The sequence below is a fragment of the Bacillus rossius genome, chromosome 1 (genome assembly GCF_032445375.1).
Source record: "Bacillus rossius redtenbacheri isolate Brsri chromosome 1, Brsri_v3, whole genome shotgun sequence".
Lineage (NCBI taxonomy): Eukaryota > Metazoa > Arthropoda > Insecta > Phasmatodea > Bacillidae > Bacillus > Bacillus rossius.
The window spans coordinates 69430602-69454533 of NC_086330.1; the positions used below are offsets into that span (position 1 = coordinate 69430602).

A 23932-nucleotide genomic window follows, 5' to 3' on the forward strand; every position below is an offset into this window, starting at 1 on the left:
AATGCCTCCATCTTCCTCTATCCTTCCACCATTCCTCATTGTTCACTTTATTCCAACCTTCCCCTCTTTCTTGCACTCCTTTAACTATCTTTTCTTCCCATCTCCTCCTAGGTCTTCCTTGTGGTCTTCTTCCTGTGTACTTCAACTCAATCATTTTCCTAGGCAGTCTCTCTTTTCCCATTCTCTGTACATGGCCATACCACCTCATTCTTGCTTTTTCAGTGATCTCCCTCAAGTCGTGTACTTCTGATCTTGCTTACACTATCTCATTTCTGATCTGGTCTCGACTCGTAACTGCCAACATATTCCTCATAAACTTCATACCTATTGCTCTGATCTTCCCAGCATCACTCTCACTAACAGTCAAAGTCTCTGCTTCATACGTGACTATGGGCACAAAGTTATTATTATACAACACTCGCTTGCACTTTAACGGCACCTCCCTCTTCCATACCATATCTCTTACACACCTGTAGGAGGCATCCCCTTGTTCAATGCGGCCATTTTTGGTCCTTGTCATGCACACCACTTCAATCTTTTTAGTGCTAAATCACATACCACATTTCTCACTTCCTCACTCCATGCATTTAACTGCTCTTTTCTCCCCAAATCATCAAATCATCATCAATCAGCAAGGCCTTCATCTTTCCTTCTCCAATCTTATCTTCCACCCTCTTAAATGTCCCCTCCATCACTATAATAAATAACAAGGGAGACAATGCACTGTCCTGCTTCACTCCGTTGGCTTATTTAAACAACCTCGTCAACCCTCTTCCAGATCTCACTCTGCCCCTTATACTCACTTTTCCCTATACTTATTAATCCTTCCTTAAGCCCTGCCTTTTCACACTGTCGTACGCCTTTTCCACGTCCAGGAATACCATTATTAAGTCCTTCCCAAATTCGTATATTTCCATCAGTTGTCGTATGGCAAAAATCAGATCTATAGTAGACCGTCCTTCTCTAAATCCATGCTGTTTCTCACGCCATTCACCTGTCATGACCTTCCTTACCTTCTTTTCCAGGATCTTCTCATACACCTTTGCACGGTGACACATCAAAGTGATCCCCCTGTAATTCTCACATCTTTTCCTGTGTCCTTTCTTAAACACTGGCACTATTATCCCTTTACCCTAGAACTTCGTTATGCACTTTTCTTTCCAAACACACCTCATCACTGAATCCCAATTTCTCCTGCTGCTTTTATCATTTCTACAGTCAACTCATCTATGCCTGAAGCTTTACCATTTTTCATCTTTTTCAGTGCTTCCTCTGCATACTTCCATGTTACATCCTCATCATCCAACTCTGAAAATTTTCTTTCTCGTCTCTTCTTTATTCCCTCTCACTTTCGTCTGGGTTAAACAGCTTTTCAAAATAATTACATCACAGTAACTTTTCCTCTTCCACCATTCTTCCATCTTAATGCGCGTTAGTATCAAAAAGCAGGTATACCTACTATAAAGCCGAACTATCTAAGTTAAAAGGCAAGTTCAGCTAAGTTATGGTACAAAAACCTAGTCCTGAAAAATAATACAAATTTGAGTAATAAGAATTTTTCCAGGTAAAGGGAAAATCTCATAAAATCCCTCGAATATTGGATACTAGTACGGGATACATAGTGTAGATGTGCCAGAGCCCACTATGCTATTACAACTTTAGTAAATCTCCATGGTCGTAAATCCTTTCGCTAAACGAAGCATTCAAATATTATCTAACATTCATACCAATAATAATTGAGCAAATTAAGTTGCAAATTTAATTTCCCAAGATACTTTCTGTGAAAAATTGTAACCCGTTTCCAAAAAAGATTTCCATAATTTATTTTATTTAAGTCTTCCGTCGTGTATCTTTCTACAATACACCCAACAATATTGAGTATTGTTTAGAAAATTGTTAACACTGACAATAATTAAATTATTCTAAGTTAAATTGGAAAAATCGGCCATATAAAAACGTTAATTACTTTAGCTCACAATTTGTGATTAAAGAATTAAATTGACCTAACCTGGTACATGGCATGCACTGTTAGCCTTATGACCATACTAGACACATTTTTGATGTACACGAATATTTATAGTTTAAACTTTATCATACCTATTTTTTTCTAGCCCAACTCTCTATGTAAGGATGGATGGTGCCTTAAACGCTCATTTACTAAAAATTGGCTTTTTATTTTATATATTTACGTTTCACATTTATTCTGAATGTGGTTTAGTGGTTTAATCATATAATATTTCTCAATGCTTTTTATATGGAGACATAAGGTGGAATTCTACAAAGCTCTGTAAATGAAATGCATCAAAAATGTCAAATGTCTGCATGTGCAAAAGCATTTAGCCAAATTAACAGACAACTTAGAATTTGTTATTGTTTTAAAAATCGTTCAGATAACAAAACAATATATAAAAATATTCACCTTAGTAAAATTGCTTGTAGTGTGGAAAAATTATAATCCGGTATAACAAAGAGTCAATTAATTTGAAATTTTCTTCATGAGAAAAAAAAAACTATTATATTTTAAAAAATCCAGACAAAAACACTTTTTAAAGTTTTTCTCTCATTTTCATAATGACTCTTCTAAATAATGGCTATAGTGGTAGATACTTCAAGACAGCTGATATCAACCTTGCGTTACTCTCTGCTTTCATTTTTATAATTACTCATCTCAACGAATACTATTTAGTGATATACAAATTTTAGACTAATTATATCAAGTGTGCCTTGCTCTCTCCTCGCTTTCTCTTACTGACTCTATTCGAATGAATAATCTTTAGTGCTAGAAAATGTAAGACAATAGTATCAATCACCCCACGCTTTTATTTTATTAAAATTAATTGTTTAGTTTATAACTGGATTCTTATTTTAAGGTGATTAAAAAAATAAACTACACAGAGTTGAATTTAATTCTATTGCTGAAAAAATAACTTATTTTTTTTACTTTTTATTTCATAGCTTTTTTGTGTTATTTTATATTTTACTTTCTAGTTCATATTGGATAATTTATTTTATTAATACCTCAAAATACAAAACAAAATAAATACAAAAATGGCAATCACAATGATAATTCAACATATGTATGACCTTTATAGTTGTGCATGTCCGCCTGATCATTTGTATGATACATCCGTAATGCAAAATACGTCCTAATGCGTCCAATTTTTTAATATTCATTGAAATGCTACAACAATAAATTTTCAGAGTCTCGACAATTTCAAGGTAAATCCCTCCCCCCTTCCTATCATCCTCCTCACCCTTCCAGTGAGATTCTACCCGAGGTGGTCCGATGGTGACTTATGAACTCGGGAGCACGTCAAAATCAGCGTACTTAAATTTTCCTGACTTGGGGGGAGGGGGGCAACTGAACCCTGGGCAAATTTTACACCATGCACCGGCCCCTTGTATCAGACACAATCCAAATCGAAAGAAAATCTATTTTTTTAAGTTTTCCGAAATTTTGGGGGTTGATCTCCTGAAGGCGAAAGGATTGGGGGGGGGGGGGGGGGGGGAGGCACTCACTCCCGGGATTATTTAGACCTCTTGGATCAGAAACAATCCAAATCGAAAAAAAAAATTTTAAATATCCGAAAATTTGGGGTTAACATCTCGAGGAGGGACTTCTTTCCGACCATGCCCCGGTCCCTTGGATACACGAAGAGCATGGTTATTGCACATACCTTGAAATTAGTATCTTTTTCTCCATAGCTCAAAATTAGTGGGTTTTTTGCCCTTTTTTATTCGGGTAATAGTTATGAAATTATTGTATTGTCATCGGGTTAACATACAATTGCAATGTTTCAAAAAGATGCTATACTTAGAAGTAGGTTAAATTCGACTTCAAAGATTTGATTACATAGTTAAAAGTGAAAATTAAAGCGTGTTACAGAAATAATTTATCAGTAATAATCATTTTACAATTGTGATCATATCAAGAATAAAATCGAAATTACAGAAATAGGTTACATGTAAATATTAAATACTTTCATAACAAATCAATGTTAATTTTCGAAGAGCATAAAAATTCACAACTGAATGACAATAGTTGTAGTTATATAATAGTCGATACGGGCGCAATGTTGTTGTAATGGGACCATGACTTGATGGTTTGAGGAGGAGGCTTGCATTCGTGAGGCTGAGGCTAAGTTCGGGCGTGTCTGTCCACCTCTCGATGCCTATCATGGGTACCTCGGCAGCTATCTTGGATGACTCCAGGTCCGCCATTTTTAATCCAAATTGTTTTAGAATATCTGGAATTATTAACATAAAAATTTGAAAAAAATATTCCAAAAATTCATCAAAAAATCATTTATTTAAATACTAATTGGCTCGATTGGTTTGATGCAATAATGTTTTTTGCAACTCGAAAAAGTTATACGCATTAAAAAATTTAAGAAAATAAAGTGAAAAGTGCAAGAAAAAAACAAAACTGAATAAAGTAAAAAAACAAATTATTTTATATACAAAATAAACCAGTCAGGCATTACACGTTTTTATCAGTCTGTAATACCTTCACCTGGAAACGATACCTCCACCTGGCTATGATGCCTCCAACTGGCTACGTTGCCTCCACCTGGCTAAGATGCCTCCAACTAGTTTCGATGCCGCCACCTGGCTACGACGCCTCCACTTGGCTACGACGCCTCCAATTGGCTATGATGCCTCTAACTGGCGACGATGCCTCCTACTGGCTACGATGACTCCACCTAGCTAAGATTCCTTCACCTAACTACGATCCCTCCACCTAGTTACGAGACTACGAGTCTGTGAAACTACGAGACTATATGTCCACGAAAGTACGAGACTACGGAGCAACGAGGTTCAAGACTCCGAGACTACGAGACAAAGATACTACGAGATTATGAGACCACAATACCTCGAGACCACGAAAGTATGCGACTAAGAGAGGACGAGACTTCAAGACTACGAGACTGTGGAACTAAGAGCCCAAATGACCAACAGATCAAGAGACCAAGAGCGCCCGAGACTACGAATATAAGAGACAACGAGAGTACGAGTCCTAAAGACTACAAGAATGTGTGACGAGTCTTAATGACCAACGGACCAAGAGACCATGAGACTAAGAGATCAGACGCGCACGAAACTACGAGACTATGAGACCACGAGAGTACGACACTTCAAGACTGCGAAAATGTGTGACTACGAGATTACGAGAACAGATCAAGATTCCACAAGACTAATATACCAAAAGACCACGAGACCATGAGAATTAGCGATTACGAGTCGACTAGATTTTAAAATTACGAGACTGCGCAATTACGAGCCTAAATGACCAACATTGCCAGAATTAAAGAGACCAAGGGACCAAGAAACCACTAGACCAAGAGTCCATGAGACCACGAGACTTTATCGTTTAAAGACGTCCGAATCTACGAGACTAAGAGACTAAAAGACTAAGAAACTACGAGACTGCAAGACTGCGTGTCTTCGTGCCTAAATGACCACCAGACCAAGAGAACAGGATAGTACGAGACTACGAGACTGCGAGATTGCATGGCTACGAGCCGAAATTACCAATAGACCAAGAGAGTAAGACACTACCAAACTATGAGGCTACGAGCCTACAAATGCCTTCACAGAAATGCGCTCCGATTGAATTTGGTTCCAAGTGCATCAATTGCTTTAATCTGCAACGAGTTAGGCAAAAAAAAATTGTTGCAAGTTGTTCGTATTCTTGCCATCATTTGTCGCTGTTTTATGATGGTTGCGGTATGCTCACTCACGCATGCAAGAGGAGGGATTCGATAAACCTAAGGAGACGGGAAATCGACGTGTTACGGGATCATGGCCTTCAGCTGTTTTTCACTTAATTAATCAAATGAGAAATTAAATATTTTTGTTCGAATTTCACTTGAATAATATACGATATTATTAGTTTTAAATTGGTAACAATGAGATAGAGACAGTGAAATAGGAAAGGAGAATAAGTAAGATAAAGTGGTAGAGCTAAGGAGAGAAAGGGAGAGAGAGAAATAAAGAGAATGAGAGAAAGAGAAAACAATAAAAAATGAAAGGCAAAAAAGAGAAAGCTAGAGAAATGAAAAGAGAGAAAAAGAGATGTATAGAAATAATATAGAAAATGATATATATAGGCTATATATGCTTTTTATACCTATACACTACATACCACATTAACGAATTACATGAAAAAATTGAATGAGGCATTGCAACGCATGCCGGGTATTAGCTAGTTCATAAATATTTTGTTTGATTTACATTGTCACGACTGCTTGCAGATAAAGAAAATAAAACGAGAAAGTAAATCACATAAGCTTATAACAACTCATACTTGGTTGATAATAAAGTTGATATGCAACAATTATATAAGTGGGTGAAGTACTTATTAAAAAACAAAGAAATTGAAAGCAAAATAATGAATTTAATTAAAATAATTTGCACGTTTATTTCTTGTATGTTGTGATAATAAGATAATATTGATTAAATTTGAGTTTTTTAATAACTGACTGTAATTAATAAAATATCAAACTTTTTTCACTGTATATTTTGCTGTTGAACTTCTGTATTTAATTTCTAATTTTTAACTTAATAGAGTTGTTAGAACACGTTTATCTGAAAGTATACATAATTTTCTTCGAATATTGCGACTGTTTATACATCTAACTTTGAAATGTTATTAATTGTTGTAATACATAACATATTATCCATAGTTACAAGTGTATAAAATAAGTTTGAAATTTTTTTTGAAAATATACAAGAAAAAGAATTGATATCCGTGGCTGGATGTTACAAAATAATATTACAATCTCAGAAATATATTTTTAAATTTTTTCCATGTATACAAACACATATAATACGCATGAGCGCGTGTGCGATTCAGTGGATACCCATATGTGTATGAGCGCGTGTCTGCAGTATTCACTCTTCCTTGCCATCGGGCGTGCGGGCAGGCCGGGAGGAATGCCGTTATAATCCTCTGCGCGCAGTTAGGTCCAGGTACCCCGCCTCTTCCCCGAGCGTGTATTTCCCCACTTCAGCAGGGCACACTATCAGACCTGATGGGGTTTAGTCTAAGTTACTCGGAAAGGAGTTCCTGATCGTAAAATAACGATTATCGGAAGATTTAGCGTGTTTGGTATTGTCACGCGCAGGCCATGGGCTCTCGCTAAGCAGCCCAACCCCGCCTGCGCCATAAGTAGGGACCGGAAAAATTCGCGGGTTCAATGACCTCCAGGATGAACTCCACAGTTCTACGTACACTCGGTCAAATGTCACCCACTCATTGGCTGCTGTCTTGTGAGAAGTCCCAACGTAGCAGCCTGTGATTCGATAAAGCTTTGGTTGGGCATTTCACATTGGCCCAGAGTCATCCAGGTGAGTTGTGAGCCAATAGCAGAGGCAGCACTAAGGTATAACTATTTGTATTTTAGCCTACCGCGAAATGAATTCGTGAATTTTTCCGGTCTCTAGCCATAAGGCACCGTAGCGGCGCCACCATTATCTCGAGCCAGACGGCGGCGTGTGGCATTACTCAGCGCTCCCCACCCCCCTCCCTCCCTCATCATTCTTCTCCCCTATTGTCCGCGCGTGCTCGGAGTTGCGTGGCTGTTCCATAGCCGCCGAGTTACGCACGTGACAAAGACATATAACAGCCTGGGCCATTAGGGAACATTCGGGATGCTTTGAGACCGAATCCTGAAGACTATATAAGTGCGGCAGTTGCCTCCCGGAACTTGAGTTCTGACGCGAGGCGCGCAGTTCGGCGCGAGGAGTTCTGGCGATAGTCTGGCGATAGTTCGGCGCGAAGGTGTTAGTTCCGGCGAAATAGAGTGGTGCGGTGAATAAGGCGAGTGAACCTGGCGAGACCAGCAAGTGCACTGACCGGTGACATCTGGGCAAATTCCAGCGGCGTGTGCGGATCAACATGGGAAATTGGCGGCGTGAAGCGGCGGTCAACAGCGGCGGGACTGACAAAGGGGCGTGCCCCCGAGGAGCCTGGCTCCAGGAGTGGAGATATCGGCGGTTAATCTTCAAGGACTAAATTAAGTGGACAGAGATTGAACTCGTGAGTGTGCTGTTCTTTACAATATAAAGTGTAAATAGTAGTGTGAATAAAATACAGTCGTATTAATTAATTGGGATATCCTTTTCGAACCCTTTCATCCCACTGAAGTCGTAACAGTACCTATTCTAAGTTACTAGTGGCGTTCCATTATCGTTGGCTGCCGATCGGGAGATCCCGACTGCTACTCGGCTATCGGAACCTGAAAACACGATCGGCATCTATAGTGCATCCCCTCTTAGATTGCAGTGCGGAAGTAAATTGGCGCATTCTCTCTCTATTTCTCTCTCTCTCTCTAGCACGCACCAACTGCCATTAACGCTGTCCTTGTTTATTCTTGCATTGTTGCCAAATAGCATACGAAACTAAAATTTTAATTTTTGGACCAAGCTTTTTTGCAAATTGTATAGCATCGAAATACGCATCAGGAAATGTATATTTTGCATACTTAATAACATTTTAAGTCTCCGAAAAATTAAAAAAACATAACTTCTTCACTGAAAACTGTTTTGAAGTATTCCAAAATGTTTTACATCAATTAAAAATAACCTACGGGTGTATTTATTTAAGATTTTTGTTAATAAATACATACCTTAGGTCACCACATAACAAATGTTGAGGCAAAAACTCTTCAGGTTTCAGTTATATAATTTTTTTAATATATTGAAAAGCATTTCCTCGCAAACTAACACATCAAAAAGTTGAACAGCGGCAAAGTTTTTTGCCATTAAAGATAGATGGGGGACGAAGGCGTGAAAAATGTTCACAATGAATTGAATTAGTTTTTAAAAGCAGGACCATCTCAATTGTTGCTACAGTTTCCGTGTCCATAGCTGTTGAAGACACGTCTTATAAGTGCAAGAGCGCACGGCAATGCTCACAAACTGCCGGCGCAAAGTAAGAGGAAACAGGGTGTTTAGGTAAGTGAGGTACTGTCCTGCAAATAAATTCAAAGATAAGTTCTTTCTTGGTCATCTATTTCCTTAGACACAAAATTCCCTTTCGGCACAGCCTACAGAAGGAAGGAAGATTTTGACATTCATATTTCTTTACATTGGAATTGGAACAAAAAAGAATTTTTTTATCTTAAACCGATGTTTATTCTACTTCTTACGGTAATGGTAACTACAAAATAAATTTCAGTCGAATCATTTTTAAAAAGTATTAAATATGTACAAACCGATTTCATAGCGTTCATGGTAGTAGGGGGTGCAGGCTGTTTCTGGACCAATGTAAACATTGAAATGTAAACTTTGCGCCAGAACCAGCCTGGGGGCCACCATCTTGTTTCATGGGGGCCGCCATATTGTTTCATGGGGGCCGCCATTGTTGTTGACATTGGTTACAAGGGCGCACCACCGTCGCTGCCACTGGGGGCCGCCATCAAGTTTACGTCTGCTGGAGGCCGCCTTCTTAGTTCAGCTTTTGGTTACCGGAGCGCACCACCGTCGCTCCGAAGGCAGGAATTGTATAAAAAAAATTCCTGGGGGGTGTGGGGATTCGATCCGTGGGACGCAGAAACATCGAGGTTGCAAGGCAGACACCTTAACCACAAGACCACAAGATCAGTTGGGAAGTGCAGAATTAAATAAGGAATATATGCTTAAAAGGCGCTATGTTTAAATTTCGAAAAGAAATTAAATACCGTGATGTGTAATTTCCAAAAACAAATAAAATATCGCCAAAATATAAAGTATGCTTAAGCCGCCATGTTGTATGCTTAAAACAATTGACGTCATATTTAAATTTCGAAAAAAGAAACAAAATAACGCCATGTCTAATTTCCAAAAAAATGCCGCCATGTGTAATCTCCAAAAAAAAAAAAAAATTCCACCATGATGTATGCCTAAAGCAAACTCCCACCATTATGCTTAAGCTGCCATGTTGTATGCTTAAAACAATTGACGCCATGTTTAATTTACAAAAAGGAAAAAAATACCGCCATATTTAAAATGTCCAAAAATCATTTACTGCTATGCTTAAAAGCCTCGTCATACTAGCTATGACCAAATACAAATACCTGGGAGCAACATAACCTCAAAAACCCGCGCACAGAGAGCGAGATGTTGTCCGCTGGGGCCTCACGCACACAATGCGCAATAAATATTCACACATCATATTATATATATTTAAAAGCATAATAATGTCCTTAAATATTTAAAATATAAATTTTACCAACACTGTGTAGGAAACAGAAGCCTGCTTGTGTAACGTAATATATGCTTTAGTGTTAGCATAAGAACAAATAGCATTGGCTCTCTGCCAGTGGCATAAGCATAGTTAAAATTTATAATATTGTGAAGACAGAAAAAATAAGCATAGTTTAAAAAAATGTAGATCACAGTTTAAAAGTATCGGACCAGAGAGAGATAAAATATGCCATAGCGATAGCATGTCAAGTAATAAGCATAGAAATTTATTAAGCATAGTTAGGACCCCTACAGTTAACACATAGCATTAAGTAATAAACATATTTAAAATAAAATTGTAGGAACGCTCAGCTGCGGCACGATCACCAGAAATAAATGTACGTATGTTACCTAGGTAATAAAAAATAAACCATGTACGCATATAGGCATAGTTAAAAAATAATAAAAAACAGTACTAACCATTCAAATAGTGCTCTGCGACATGTACCAATAAGCATACATAAAAAAACTCACCGGATTGCACCCCACCCACCCCGGCGATATGTATTTATAAGTAAATAAATAAAATAAGCAAAAAAATAAATTAAAATAAATGTTGAACAAATGCTGTGTAGGGAGCTGCAAGCATGCTTGCGCACTGCTAGCCGCGCCGCATCTGCAGGACCTGTTGACAACTGCCTGATGTCAGTGAAAGTGTTTACCACAGCGAACACAGGGCCGGAACAACGCCCAAGGGGGAAGGAGGAGAAAGTTGTTGTTGTCACCAGTCCAGTCCCGTATACAGACTTCGACGGTCAAGACACATCCTACCATTGAATATCACCGGCATTAATCCACGTCTTTACGGACACGGGAAACCCCTTCCACGACACTAGCAAACGTTCGCCACACTGTTTGTGAATTTTATTCACTAAATAAGTGTCAGGGTACGCAGTTACTTGAATTACCGGAACATAAAAACCCCCGTTAATTTCATTACCATCCAAATTACTCAAATGAAACACGTGGAAAACTATGCGTAACTTTGACTACACTGAAAACCTCATGCAACCACCTCAGTTTGAATCCCTTCTCAAACATCATCTTGTATTTTGATATACGTATATATGTCGGAACCCACGCAAGTCTTTAACCGTATACGATCAATTTTCTTAACATATATGTAAACTGTTTGTAGCAAAGAGTTATCCCTCACAGCATTCGGAGCCATGCCTATAGTGCGGTGGAACCTTTTATTGTAGACAGAAAGTAATTTCGGTAAAAGTGTAAGCCACTTATAGTTTCCTTGTGCCGAGCACTCATGGTTAAGCATATCCTTTAATGTTCTATTAAAACGTTCTACAACAGATGCCTTGACTTCGCTATATAACTAGAGTAATGATTAATGGCATACGTTTGCATTAAGGCTTTAAAATGTTTATTGTAAAATTCCGCTCCAGCATCGCTTTGAAATTTCTTAAAACTTCCCGCCTCATTTAAAATAATTTTCATGGCGGCGGCGACTAATATTTCTGTCTTTCGTTTAAATGGAACTGCATAAGCACGTTTGCTATAAATATCTATAGCAGTAAGGATGTACTTGAAACTGCTATTTATCCTGCTGTATGGAATCATCTCCACCAAATCAACCTGTAATAAATCGCGAAGCCCATAGGTCAACACAGGTCTACGAGGAAAAATTCTGCGAACTCCGCGATGCAGTTCATTAGCAATCCCATATGCGACACTCATTTCGCAATACATCCCGCTTCCTTCAACTCTTCAAGAATAGATATCACCTCGTTGCTATGTCCGGTATGGCCAGCAGATTGCGAGGCCATTAGTAATCTGAGGCGAGCAACAATATGGTTTGGGTTGTCCCAATAAACAAATTGCTTTGTGCGTTGCAAATCGAATGTTTTCTGTAACAAACCACTTCCTTGCTGAGGTGAGTCAATATTCGGAAACAATCTTTTAATGATATCAAACTTTGCGTGCGTTTTGCTTTTATAAAGTTTTGTCGTAGGATCATTTATTTTATAATAAGTATTTGTAATATCTAGTAAATGTCCGTATTGTTTTAAGGCGGGCTCTGAGTAGGTGTGCAGCACTCGGCGGAACAATAATTCGAATAAGCCGGGAGCAGGTTGTATCCATTCTTCATTGACGCGAATTAAATTATTATAGTGAAAAAATAATTCTGTATCCCCTAATAACCAACGGTTGTTGCATTTATAGAGACTGTAGGTCCCATCACCCGAGCGAAGGTTATAGCTCCGTAAGTAAGATTGTAATTCACCCAATGAATCATTCATACAATCGCGACATATACTAGTGTCAGAATCATAACCATCACTCATTACCGGTTGTGGCTTCACATCCGAAGACTCTTGTTTCGGAACAATATGATGTTGCGGGATAGACTGCACGAGCGACGAGACTTGTCCAAGCTTATCCAAATGTGAATAAACAGACTTGAACATTTCCTGATTAATCGCATCCCTCTCCATTCGCGCTCGCTTAGCCAAACTATATTTGGCACGTATGTTCCGTATGACATTATCTAAAGTGTTTGCCTCGGCAGACATGACTGAAGATAACCATACACCATAAAGCCTTTTTATATACAGAACTACAAAATGTCTAGAGCTATGTATTTTTAGGAGGCGGTCTCTGAGGTGTGGGTCGCTTAGCAACAGTCCTCGCAGTCGATGCAGAAACCAATCCATCAACAACATTCATAACAACACCAATAGTACGAGCTAATTGAGAAACCCATTGCGATATGTCAGCGCTACTAGCGGTAAGTTTTAATATCAGATCCGCCAAGATATTGTTTATAACATCCTTTACCTTTTCTATAATCGTATTCTCAAATACATTAATAAATTTCTCCAACAAATTAACATACATATCACCAAACTTTGTTGGCAGTACCGACAGACGAGAATTAATTTGATCCAAAGACCGCTGTTCCTTCACCTCCATATTACATAAAAACTCGATAATACCAACCTGCACATCCCAGGCATTGCTTAACGATGCATTGAGCTCAGTAAACCGACGCAATAGCTCCTCTATCACCGTGCGAGTGATTACACTTGCGACTGAGTCAATATAATATTTACTCATGCCATCCCCAGCATCCTTAGGCATACCCACACACTTTGAAAGTTTTCCGCCTAAATGGCAATTCCCATCAAGATTGCGAGATATACAGGAGTCAAGCTGATGTTTCAGAGGACCACCTCCGAACTTGGATACCCTGTAGGACATCCTTCAATGACTCACTACAATAAATTGATCAAAACCTCAATGCTACCTGCCATTAAGTAAAGGATAATCCTTTACGATAACAAGAAAACCATTTTTTTTCCAACACAAGAAGCACATATCCTTAAATGTGCGAAATTCCATATCACTGTTTGCATTATCATCATAGGCATGTCACAAATTAAGCATATCCATGCAGAAAAGCACGATAACATTCCCATTATCCCGAAGCAAATGTTTAGGTATTCTGCCATAAGTTTGACCTACGTAAAAACAATCAACATGTGCGTGTCTACCCATATAAAAATACCGCTGTATAATTCCTTGTTTCTCACACATTATATCGTCAAACACAAACACTGAATTGGCCCTGGACTCGCTAGGATGTATCACATCAGCATTTTTCGTATACGGGAAAAATCCCAAACCTTCCACCACTCTAAGATTCGTAGCCAACTGCACAAATTGACTGCACTGGCGACTGCTCCCTAGCCCCGATGCTTGGTATCGAACCGGAAGTCTACGAGGCGAATAAAATTCACGAGTCGACCCAGCCTGTAAACGTGATGCCGGTAAATGTGATTAGAATCACGGCGAATATCATTGGCCACAGCTTCCTTAATGGAAAACCAAACAGTACGATACACGAATTTTCCCCGAACGTTCCTCCAGGATATAAGCTCAGTAATACGCCTCAAACACTCATTTACAGTCCGGTTACTGTGCAACAAATATGAGAGTTGGTTATTAGAGTGGTAGACCAGAACTGTAAATTAATCAACTTTAGAAACAAGGTGATTACACTATGCTTACATTTGAAAAAGTATGGGGGTAAGATACTTTGGTTTGTATAAAGGGGCGTGGGTGAGCAAGCCTAGAGCCAGTACGAAAGCATACGTCAAGCGGTTACCACCTGTCAATGTGAGGTTGCTAGAAAAATTAGGTTTCAAGGTATTTCCAAATGGAATATAGTATACTCGATGTTCAACAGTCACCGCAGTTTGACAATGCAGTCTCAAAATGTGAAATGCACACGTACAAACCATACATTGCGGGACCGTACAAGCCAAGTTCCGAGATAGTTATAGCAATACAAAACTCTGACGTGTATACGCACATTGCTAAATCGCTTTTGCGAATTCGCGGTGCATTCACGAAAACAAACGGGCAAAAAACCAGACAATGCAAAAATTGTTAACAATGGTATACTACATATGATAAACCGAATATCATTCGAATATTATTAACGGTGTGACAATCGACGAGGTAAGTGAAGTTGGAATTGTGACAACTGTGAAAAACTATTTATCGCACACGCGTGATGAAAAATCCATAAGTAAGATGGCAGGATGGTGTCCGGATGGCGATTACAGTTTACCACTTTCAGCGCATTGCGAGTTTGAAATATGCGTCCCACTGAACCAGTTCCTAGGTTTTGCAGAAGACTACAAACAAATATTAATAAATTGTTGTAAACAAACGCTTGTTATAATCACCGCAAACAGTTATATTAACGCTATAATGGATACAAGCGATTAGCCACAGCAAGTAACATTAAGATTGCAATCTATCGACTGGCTTGTTCCGCATGTAACGGTAAGCCCCGCCCAGCGCACACTACTGTTGAAAATGATTGAAAAAGGCCGCGACATAGATATGGCTTTCAGATCATGGGGAGTAGAAGTTTACCCGAGTTTACCACCATCACAGAGTGTCAGTTGGGCTGTAAAATCTAGCTTCTCTAGCGAACGCCCTCGTTATATAATATTGGCATTTAAAACCGGCAGGCATAATGTTCTAGCCGCAAACTAAACTAAATTCGATCATTGTAATTTACAAAATATCAACTTCTATCTTAATTCCGAGGCGTATCCATATTCGGACCTAGTAATAAACTTTACGAATGGTTATTAACTACTTGCATATAATATGTACTCAGACTTTCAAGCGAGCTACTACAGTAGACTAAATACACCTGTACTTGACCCGGAGGGATTTCAAGATAAAGCCCCTCTCTTTGTATTCGAAGTGTCACGTCAAAACGAAAAACTAACCTTAACCGTCATAGATTGTAAAATAGACATTACCGCAGCAAACAATATACCGCCACTAACACAGGCATATGCCATTATTCTACATGATAGATTAGTATCGTACAACCCGAGGTATCAATGTATTAAAATAATGAGCTAAACGCGATGTATGTTCAGTCATGTCTCAGCTGCCATGGCGAAGTGTGTTAACCTTCATGGCTTCTTCTCACAGCACTGGTTTATTGTTAAGGAAGTTAGCATTGCTGACTGAAGGGAACGTGATTATGCTATCGTTTCAACCACCATTTGCGTGGGAACATTTAATAAGAAAGCATCAAAGAACAAATACATGGCTCACCAACAACTTCCACAATCTGAAATGGGAAGACACAAGTCTGTCAAACATATTGGCGACGCACTTGAGTGGAAGTATAATGGTCGCCAGGGCCGAACAGAAACGTTGTCTAGCTAAATATTGTCGCAAACATGTTCGCATAGTGGACATTCAAAGTGAATATGGCTGCCCATCATTAAAGATATTAGATAAATCATACAGCAATAACCGCAGAGGCACAAGACCGGCATCGTTGCGCCACAACGCAGCGCTGCTCAGAGCCTGGATGATTGAAAACATTGCCAGGAACAATGAGAAAGCGGAAATGTCAGAGGAGGAGAAGGGGTCGGCTCCAAGGTCGCAGCAAGCGGCGAGAGTGTAAAAAACAAAAACAGGGGACGATGAGATGTCGGTATAAATATAGCTCGGTGGTCCAGAGCTAACCAGTAAACGGTAGCCCACACCCGTTGGGAATGACGTTCGACCCAACAGCACACTACCTGGAGGTAACGCCGGGCTTCCACCGCGTGCAGTGTGTAACCCCTGGCGGTCAGTTTCAGCTACATGTATTCAACTTTGATCAACATTGGGTGAGTGACTGCGACAAAGAGAACCCAGACATCCTCGAGATGCCCTGCAGCTGTCATACTGTGTCGTACACCATATATGGCCAGATACTACTTTCCCCACAACTCAAGAAGAACTTAAGGCAGCAGCCAACACGGAAACTATAAGTGCAGTCCCCGATTATTCCTCCGTTATGTGTGAACTGACACGTATCACGAAGCCAGAGACTATCGTTCGTTGGGTAGAGCAGTGTGGTGGATTTATTCACTATACCATATATGGTAATCATAGATGGTACACATCATACAGCTTCCTACAGTGTAGAGTCTACCGCTTCAAAACCCTAGTGTAAAACGCTACTTAACCACAAACTATGCCGGACTCTTAGCAAAGCGGTCGCAGCAAGACTTAATGTTGGGCGCTGGGATGAAGACTATATACCTGACACTATAGACATACATGATGATCCTGTATTCTACCCGCTGCCTAGCGCTCTGATACTCCAACCCCTCGAACCACAAATCATCGCATATATTCCTTATTTAATTCTACACTTCCCAACTGATCTCATGGTCTAGTGGTTAAGGTGTCTGCCTTGTAACCTCGATGTTGCTGTGTCCCACGGATCGAATCCCCACACCACCCAGGATTTTTTGTATACAATTCCTGCCTTCGGAGCGATGGTGACGCGCTCCAGTAACCAAAGGCTGAACTAAGATGGCGGCCTCCAGCAGACGTAAACTTGATGGCGGCCCCCAGTGACAGCGACGTTGGCGCGCCCTTGTAACCAATGTCAACAACAATGGCGGCCTCCATTAAACAAGATGGCGGCCCCCAGGCTGGTTCTGGCGCAATGTTTACATTGGTCCAGAAACAGCCTGCACCCCCTACTCATGGTAACAAATTTTGAATTTTTTTCTAACCTTGTTTTCTCAACCCCTTGCAGCAAAGGTTCATTAATAAAAAAATATTTAAGAAAAATGTTTAAGATTATATTTTTAAGATTTGCAAACAGCTTGAATTTGATAGTGAGCTTCATAATATATTTATGATATTATTTTGGCCTTTAACCGTTTTTTTAAACCTTGGCAGTAATGGTGGGCGGTATAAAAATTATTTCAGGCGATTTGTAGGTGATAATTGAAGATTATGAACAATTAATAAGAACGGATTTAATTGTGTACATAGTAGGAAAGTGATTTTTGAAATTATATTACTATTTTTTAAACTTTTGCAACAACGGTTCGTGTTATCAAAAATGTTTTTAACCAGAGTTGCGGATAAAAATTATGATATTTACAAACATTTTGAGCGGATTTGATATTGTGTCTACTAAGGGAGTTTTATTTTTTCCCCTGTAATTCTATTTTTTTCAACCCTTAAAGTCAGAAAATTTATTTAGACAACAATTGTTAGTATTACTCCTACGAGTTATCATACATTAAAAAGGATCCGATATTCATCGTATTATGGGAGTTACTACGATTTTTATGTTTTCAAAAAACCTTCCCCATTTATACCCAATTGGTCAGATTTTGTCCATGGCTAACTCGGCTGAGATTTTCATTTTTATATTTAATTTATCAGTTTGGAAGTGATTCGCGCAAAATGACTAGTGTTACCGTGTCCATAAAATGTGATGTGTGTAAATGTATGGATACACATACACATTTTTAGCTGATATTGGGTTTTTTTTTTGAAAATAAAACGAAAAAATATTAACATTTTCCGAAAGTCGCACGAGGGTAAAGACTACAATCGGTAGTCTTTCTGTAAAATGTCCTTAAAAGTGGCGAATTATCACAAATTGATAAGTGTGACAAGCAGTGAGGGGAGTTTTTATGTGTTAAATATATTTTATTTGAAAAAAGATTCTAAAATAATTTTTTTAAAAGCCTTCAAATTATTTCAATATTTCAATGACATTTTACTCGGCTCAACACATTATCAAGGAATTTTCTTGTTTTTACTGTACGATAACAACAGTTTTCGTTCAGATTTTGTTTATTTATTATTGTCTAATTAATTGCTATATTTTATTATTTTATTATTGTAATATTGGAATAATAATATATTGTTGAATAAGTGTTTATAAGCTACAGCCACGAATAGAAACTCTGATTTATAATTTCATCAACAATAGACATTACATCATTTACAGCACTTAATTTGCAATCTATCATGAACTGAATTTATTTGAAATTGTTTTATGTTATTTTGGTATTTGATTGTAATTTATTATTAATTCATCTATTTTTCTCACTTACCTGTATCTTGCTGCGTACATGTGTACGAAGGCCTGCTGTTATGTTTTTACAACAGCCAATCAGTAATATGATTTTTAAAGCTAACAATAAGACTTTTGTACAACAGGGAGAAATTAGAGAATAGAAAAAAAGAAATGTCTGAGGCATCCTTCGTAAGGCTTAGCCCGATGCCGATGTGTAGAAATTTTTATATAATTTAATTGTTTTATTACTTGTGGTTATAAATAATAGTGCATCCGATTCTACACGATGACGGGGCGTGCCGTGAGTAAAGGTGGCAGGAAATATCTACGTGGTAATTGGTTATTACCATAATTATCAGGACGCTTAAGCCATCGACATTTTATCTACGATTATATTCCTAATGCCACACAACTATTTAATAACTTTGTTTGAGATTTTGTTTGCAACACGAGCTGTGCTACGTGCCAGAAGAATCGTAATTACTTCTTTAATAGCACTGGCTAATTAACATTTGTTTTGAGGACATAATTTATTTGGAATAATATACCAGTGGTCTGCGTGTCTAGAGATCTTGCTCCCACTGAACTATCAAGCCGCGGTTTCTTTTTCTTTTTTTTTTTTTTAAGAGTTCACTTGAGATACAACTGCATTAACTAAAACATTTAACGTTTAAATCTGAGTAAATCGTTTCCGGAATATTTTTCATTGAATACAAGTAACGAACTGTTGAATAATCTATCTCACCATAAATCCAGACATTTGATCCAGTTAAACGTCACCAGGTCTGCCTTAATCACACCAAATTAAATCCATATTTTTTTTATTATCTTAACTTCCGTCAATACCAAGCTAATTGTATTTATTAGTGTGTTCTTGTGTATATTTAATATTATTACAGTGTAAGGGTATATGTATGTTTCATTTCAGTGTCAATGTTATATAAATGTGTTTTGTGTCTTGTGCCCCAAAACCATAATATTTTGTTATTATAGCTTCACATATTTACCTGATACCTTTCCCCCAACATTCACACACTACATTATATTATCATTTATCTTCAGTTTTATTTTGTTTATGTCAAATTTATGTCAGTTGTATCCCTCTTCTGAAAGTTATCTCCTGGGTCTTTCAATATTATCACTATACATCATCAGTAAGTCAGTATTGATATATAAGGAGAAAAACAAGGCGCCCAATAATAATAATCATAGCAACATAATTTCCCAGGGAGAATAACGTTACAGAGGAAAAGAGTACACTGTAAAGAGAGTACACACAAAGTGAAGAAGGGACACAACACCACATTACTAAGAAAATCGGACATAAAACCTACACGGTCCATATTCTTAAATTGAAACTCACTTGACTGAAATAAACGCGGAAGGGGAGGAAATTGAACACATTTCCCTGTAATCCTCTAAGCCTGAAGCATACACAACGCACGGAAAGTTCTAGCTGAACCGCACTCTGCTTTGACTCAGACCATAACATTTCTCCACTGTAGCCATAGCTTAGACCTCACCTTACCACACTCAAAACTCAATCTTAATATAATCATATCAGTAAAGGAACCTATATTTATCACAAAAATAACACTAAAATACATTTTTTACATCTCTCAACAACCACAAAAAAGTTGTATTAAAAAAGAAATATAATTATTTATAGAAATAATTATCTTTGTATTTTTCCTAGCTCCTTTTCTAACTAAACATCTTGATCAAATAATACAAAGGTCTTATCTATATGAATAGAACAAACACATTATTGATTTTCTTTCAAACAAGTTAAACTGTAATTTGCTACTGAAAAATTACTTAAGTAAAAAAAGTAAATAAATTAACCTTACCATAGTAGGATTAAAATTGCGTAATAGTTTCAGGGCCCCAATTTGAATTATCCTCCAGAGACAGTGTTTTCGAAACAAGTTGTACCCCACCTAGAAGCTGCACTAGCTCCATCTGTGTGTGACCAAACGAAGAAAAAAAACAAAATAAATTACTTTAGTTTCACTTCAAAATACGCAACAGGCACTAGGCCGAAAGGCACTACGCCGACAGGCAGTAGGCCGAAAGGCACTAGGCCGACAGGCACTAGGCCGAAAGGCACTAGGCCGAAAAATTGAATATTTATCTCGCTGGAAATGTCTTAACTCTTGCAACAGGCACTAAGCCGACATGCACTAGGCCGACAGGCACTAGGCCGACAGGCACTAGGCCGAAAGGCACTAGGCCGAAAGGCACTAGGCCGAAAGGCACTAGGCCGAAAATTCGAAAATGTATATCACTGGGAATATGTCTTAACTCTGGCAACCCGCACTAGGCCGACAGGCACTAGGCCGAAAGGCACTAGGCCGACAGGCACTAGGCCGAAAGGCACTAGGCCGACAGGTACTTGGCCGAAAGGCAGTAGGCCGACAGGCACTAGGCCGAAAGGCACTAGGCCGAAATTTCGGCCAAATGACTTTCGGCCTAGTGACTGCTACCCGATCATTGTGCATCTGGATGCCCTCATATCCATTATTATAAATTATTTCAAACTCTTTGCAGGTTATTGACAGTCTTTTATCACTTTGTCTGAGTGACGCCCGTCTTTTTGACTAATGACAACTTAGTATCGAATGAGGCAAGAATAGGTCGGATTGATGAAGCGACACGAATGAGAGCTGATGAAACAGTAAGATCCCAACAGATCACGCAATGTCTACCTCACTCGCAATGACCACCACATCTCCCAGTTGCAGAAACAAGACACGGGAAATTCTAATTGGAAGGCCAGCAGCTGAACGCACAAATGTTATCATAACCGTATTTTTTTTTTTACTTAAATAACTTACGTTGAATAACTTTAAAATTAATTATGTTCGTTATCGAGAAAAATACATTTGTCGTAAGAGGTATAACATTTAAGGAAAATTGGGAGTGTTTCCAACCTAGATCAGCGCTGGCCCTCCACATAAGCTCCATGCTTCTGTTCTGCAGCCGAGTGTTCTTGTCCTGGTAGTCCAGCCGGCCGAAGAAGAGGCCGTCGAAGCCCATGCGGGCCATGATGGACGCCGTCTCCCTCGAGTGGCCGAACGGGTCGATCTGCCAGCCGACCCTCGGCCGCCCGCACTCGCCGAAGGTGTCGTTCAAGCGCCTGCAACGTCAACCACAGCATTTGTAAACGGGCTGGCGCAAGAAAACTGTGCAGCAGAAGCAAATGTCATATGAAAATTTCAATAAATCTTTAATTTGATTCCAAAATAAAGTTGTGGTTTAACTTTTTTCTTATAAGTTAACACTTATTTTTTCTAGAGGTGATTATGTTCGTTGGTGATTCACATACTAGTAGAACGCCAAATTAATTGAAGATTAGCCGTTTCATATTACGACAGATAAGCACGATTTTATAGTTTCATTTTTCACAGGGCATGAAGCAAAACTCTATAAGTCGCTTATACATTTACAATAAAAAAATTTTCTGAGTATTGTTTGATTCTTAAGCTAAAATTATATTCTGATATTTTTCTAAGAGGTAAATTTTTGTTTTACAGTTATTTTTATTTTAATTGCATTTTAAATTAAAGAATTTGTATAGTTATATAAATATACTATTGTTTAGAAGCAACACAATACTAACCATAATAACTTTACAGGTAAAATTTTGTATAATAATTACTTTGAAATTTTACATCTTTGAGGTGAAGTTTTGGCTGTATACAATTAACATTTTTGGATTTACTAAAATGCATTAATATAATTTTTATTTTTATCACTATTTTATGTTGATGTTCTATGGTCAGAAGTTAATGGTTGACATTTTATAACCTTAGAGCAAGCAGGCGATATATTAAAAAATTTCAAATTGATTGTTAAATGAGACATAGAATTAATCATACTTGAAATTGTAAGATTACCTCCTTTTGGACATGTTTTAAAACTGATTAAAAACTATATATGCTGTTAATGTTCATAGATTCAATCAAGCCCCCGCATAGTTCATGCTCTATCCCACAACATATCATTTCTCGTAGAAATAATTAAGGCCCCAAGGGAAGTTATCATGGTCGTATGATAGTAAGTAGCAGCATCGTCATTCATTCTCCAGCCACCTTCTATTATCTCTCGCAGATTTACATGGGACCCTGAGGCATTGTCTATGAATGACTGATAGTAAGTGGTAGTACCAAGATTCAAGCTTCAGACACTTCCTGTCATCTCTGGCAGACATATCTGAGACCACATAAGAAGTTGTTCCCGGTCCACTGATAGTGAGTGGTGGCATCGTTTTTCATGCTACAACCACATCCTATAACCTCTTGCAGACTTACCTGACACCCCATGAAAAGTTGTCTCTTTTCGCCTGATTGTGAGTGGTAGCCTTGTGGTTCATGCTCTACCCACCTTCTATCATTTCTTATAGACTAAACTGAGGGCACATGATCATTTGTCTTTGGACGACTGATAGTTAATTCCACGTCGTTCATGCTCCAGCTTGACTCCTGCTAGGAGTTCTCCAGATCTCAGGCATCCTCAGTTGTCTAAATGGGGAATCTGGTGAGGAAGAAGGGCTATTGCTGTGTGCAACAATATATTGTCACAGAAACATTACCTGGGGAGTGCTCGACTACCAGGCCCTCAGACCGTTAATCCAAATAATTTCTGGTTCTACGTTAAGAACATGGGGATATTAGTTTAAAGGCAAATGGGCACCACACTGTTCATAAGTTGTAACCCAGACCTAAATGGCTATAAACTCCATGACTAGGAATGGGGGGAAATCCGTGGTTCACCAATGTGACCACACGACCCGAGCGCTTTTTGTGGTGTTAATAGCAGAAGTGAAAAGTCCGATAACGTACACGTTCCATGAAGTATTGGGGTAGTGCTGGTCGATCTTTTAAGAGAATGTATCCCCAACGAGATTTTCCCTGCCAGTCAGAATCTTATTAGTTCAGGATTTCACACTTGGCAGTGGTGCTCTTAAAGCTTGGAACACAATTGGAACTATCACTACAAGTACGTAAAGCGGGCGCAGCAGTGATCGATAATATAGCTTCATTTACTAGCCCGGAAAGTTTAGAGGATGTGGATAGAACTTCACCAGGTCAATGTATCTCTGGGTGATTGATATTATCAATCGGGGTAGGCATCAGTTTTACTGGAGTCACGGAGCTTTGGATTTCAGTCAAATATCTGGCTAACCAAATCGTCTGGGGATATTTCAGAAGTGGTACCGATTCTTAGATGAATTACCCCTGTATCATGCCATAGCAAAAAACCATCCTATTGGATGAAACGAAAAAATCAATTTCCCATGCCAATGGAGGCCCCAGGGCGGGAAAG

At 38.6% G+C, this 23932-nt stretch overlaps 1 protein-coding gene across 2 annotated transcripts in view; it reads right to left on the minus strand.

Annotated features, from left to right (window-relative positions):
- Positions 1–23932, minus strand: part of LOC134537335 (lysosomal alpha-mannosidase-like) — a 107378-nt gene that overhangs the window by 46957 nt on the left and 36489 nt on the right. For both annotated transcript variants that reach the window (XM_063377673.1, XM_063377663.1), the window contains one exon: positions 21538–21743. In XM_063377673.1, coding sequence (XP_063233743.1) covers positions 21538–21743 — 206 coding nt within the window. The remainder of the gene's footprint in view (positions 1–21537; positions 21744–23932) is intronic.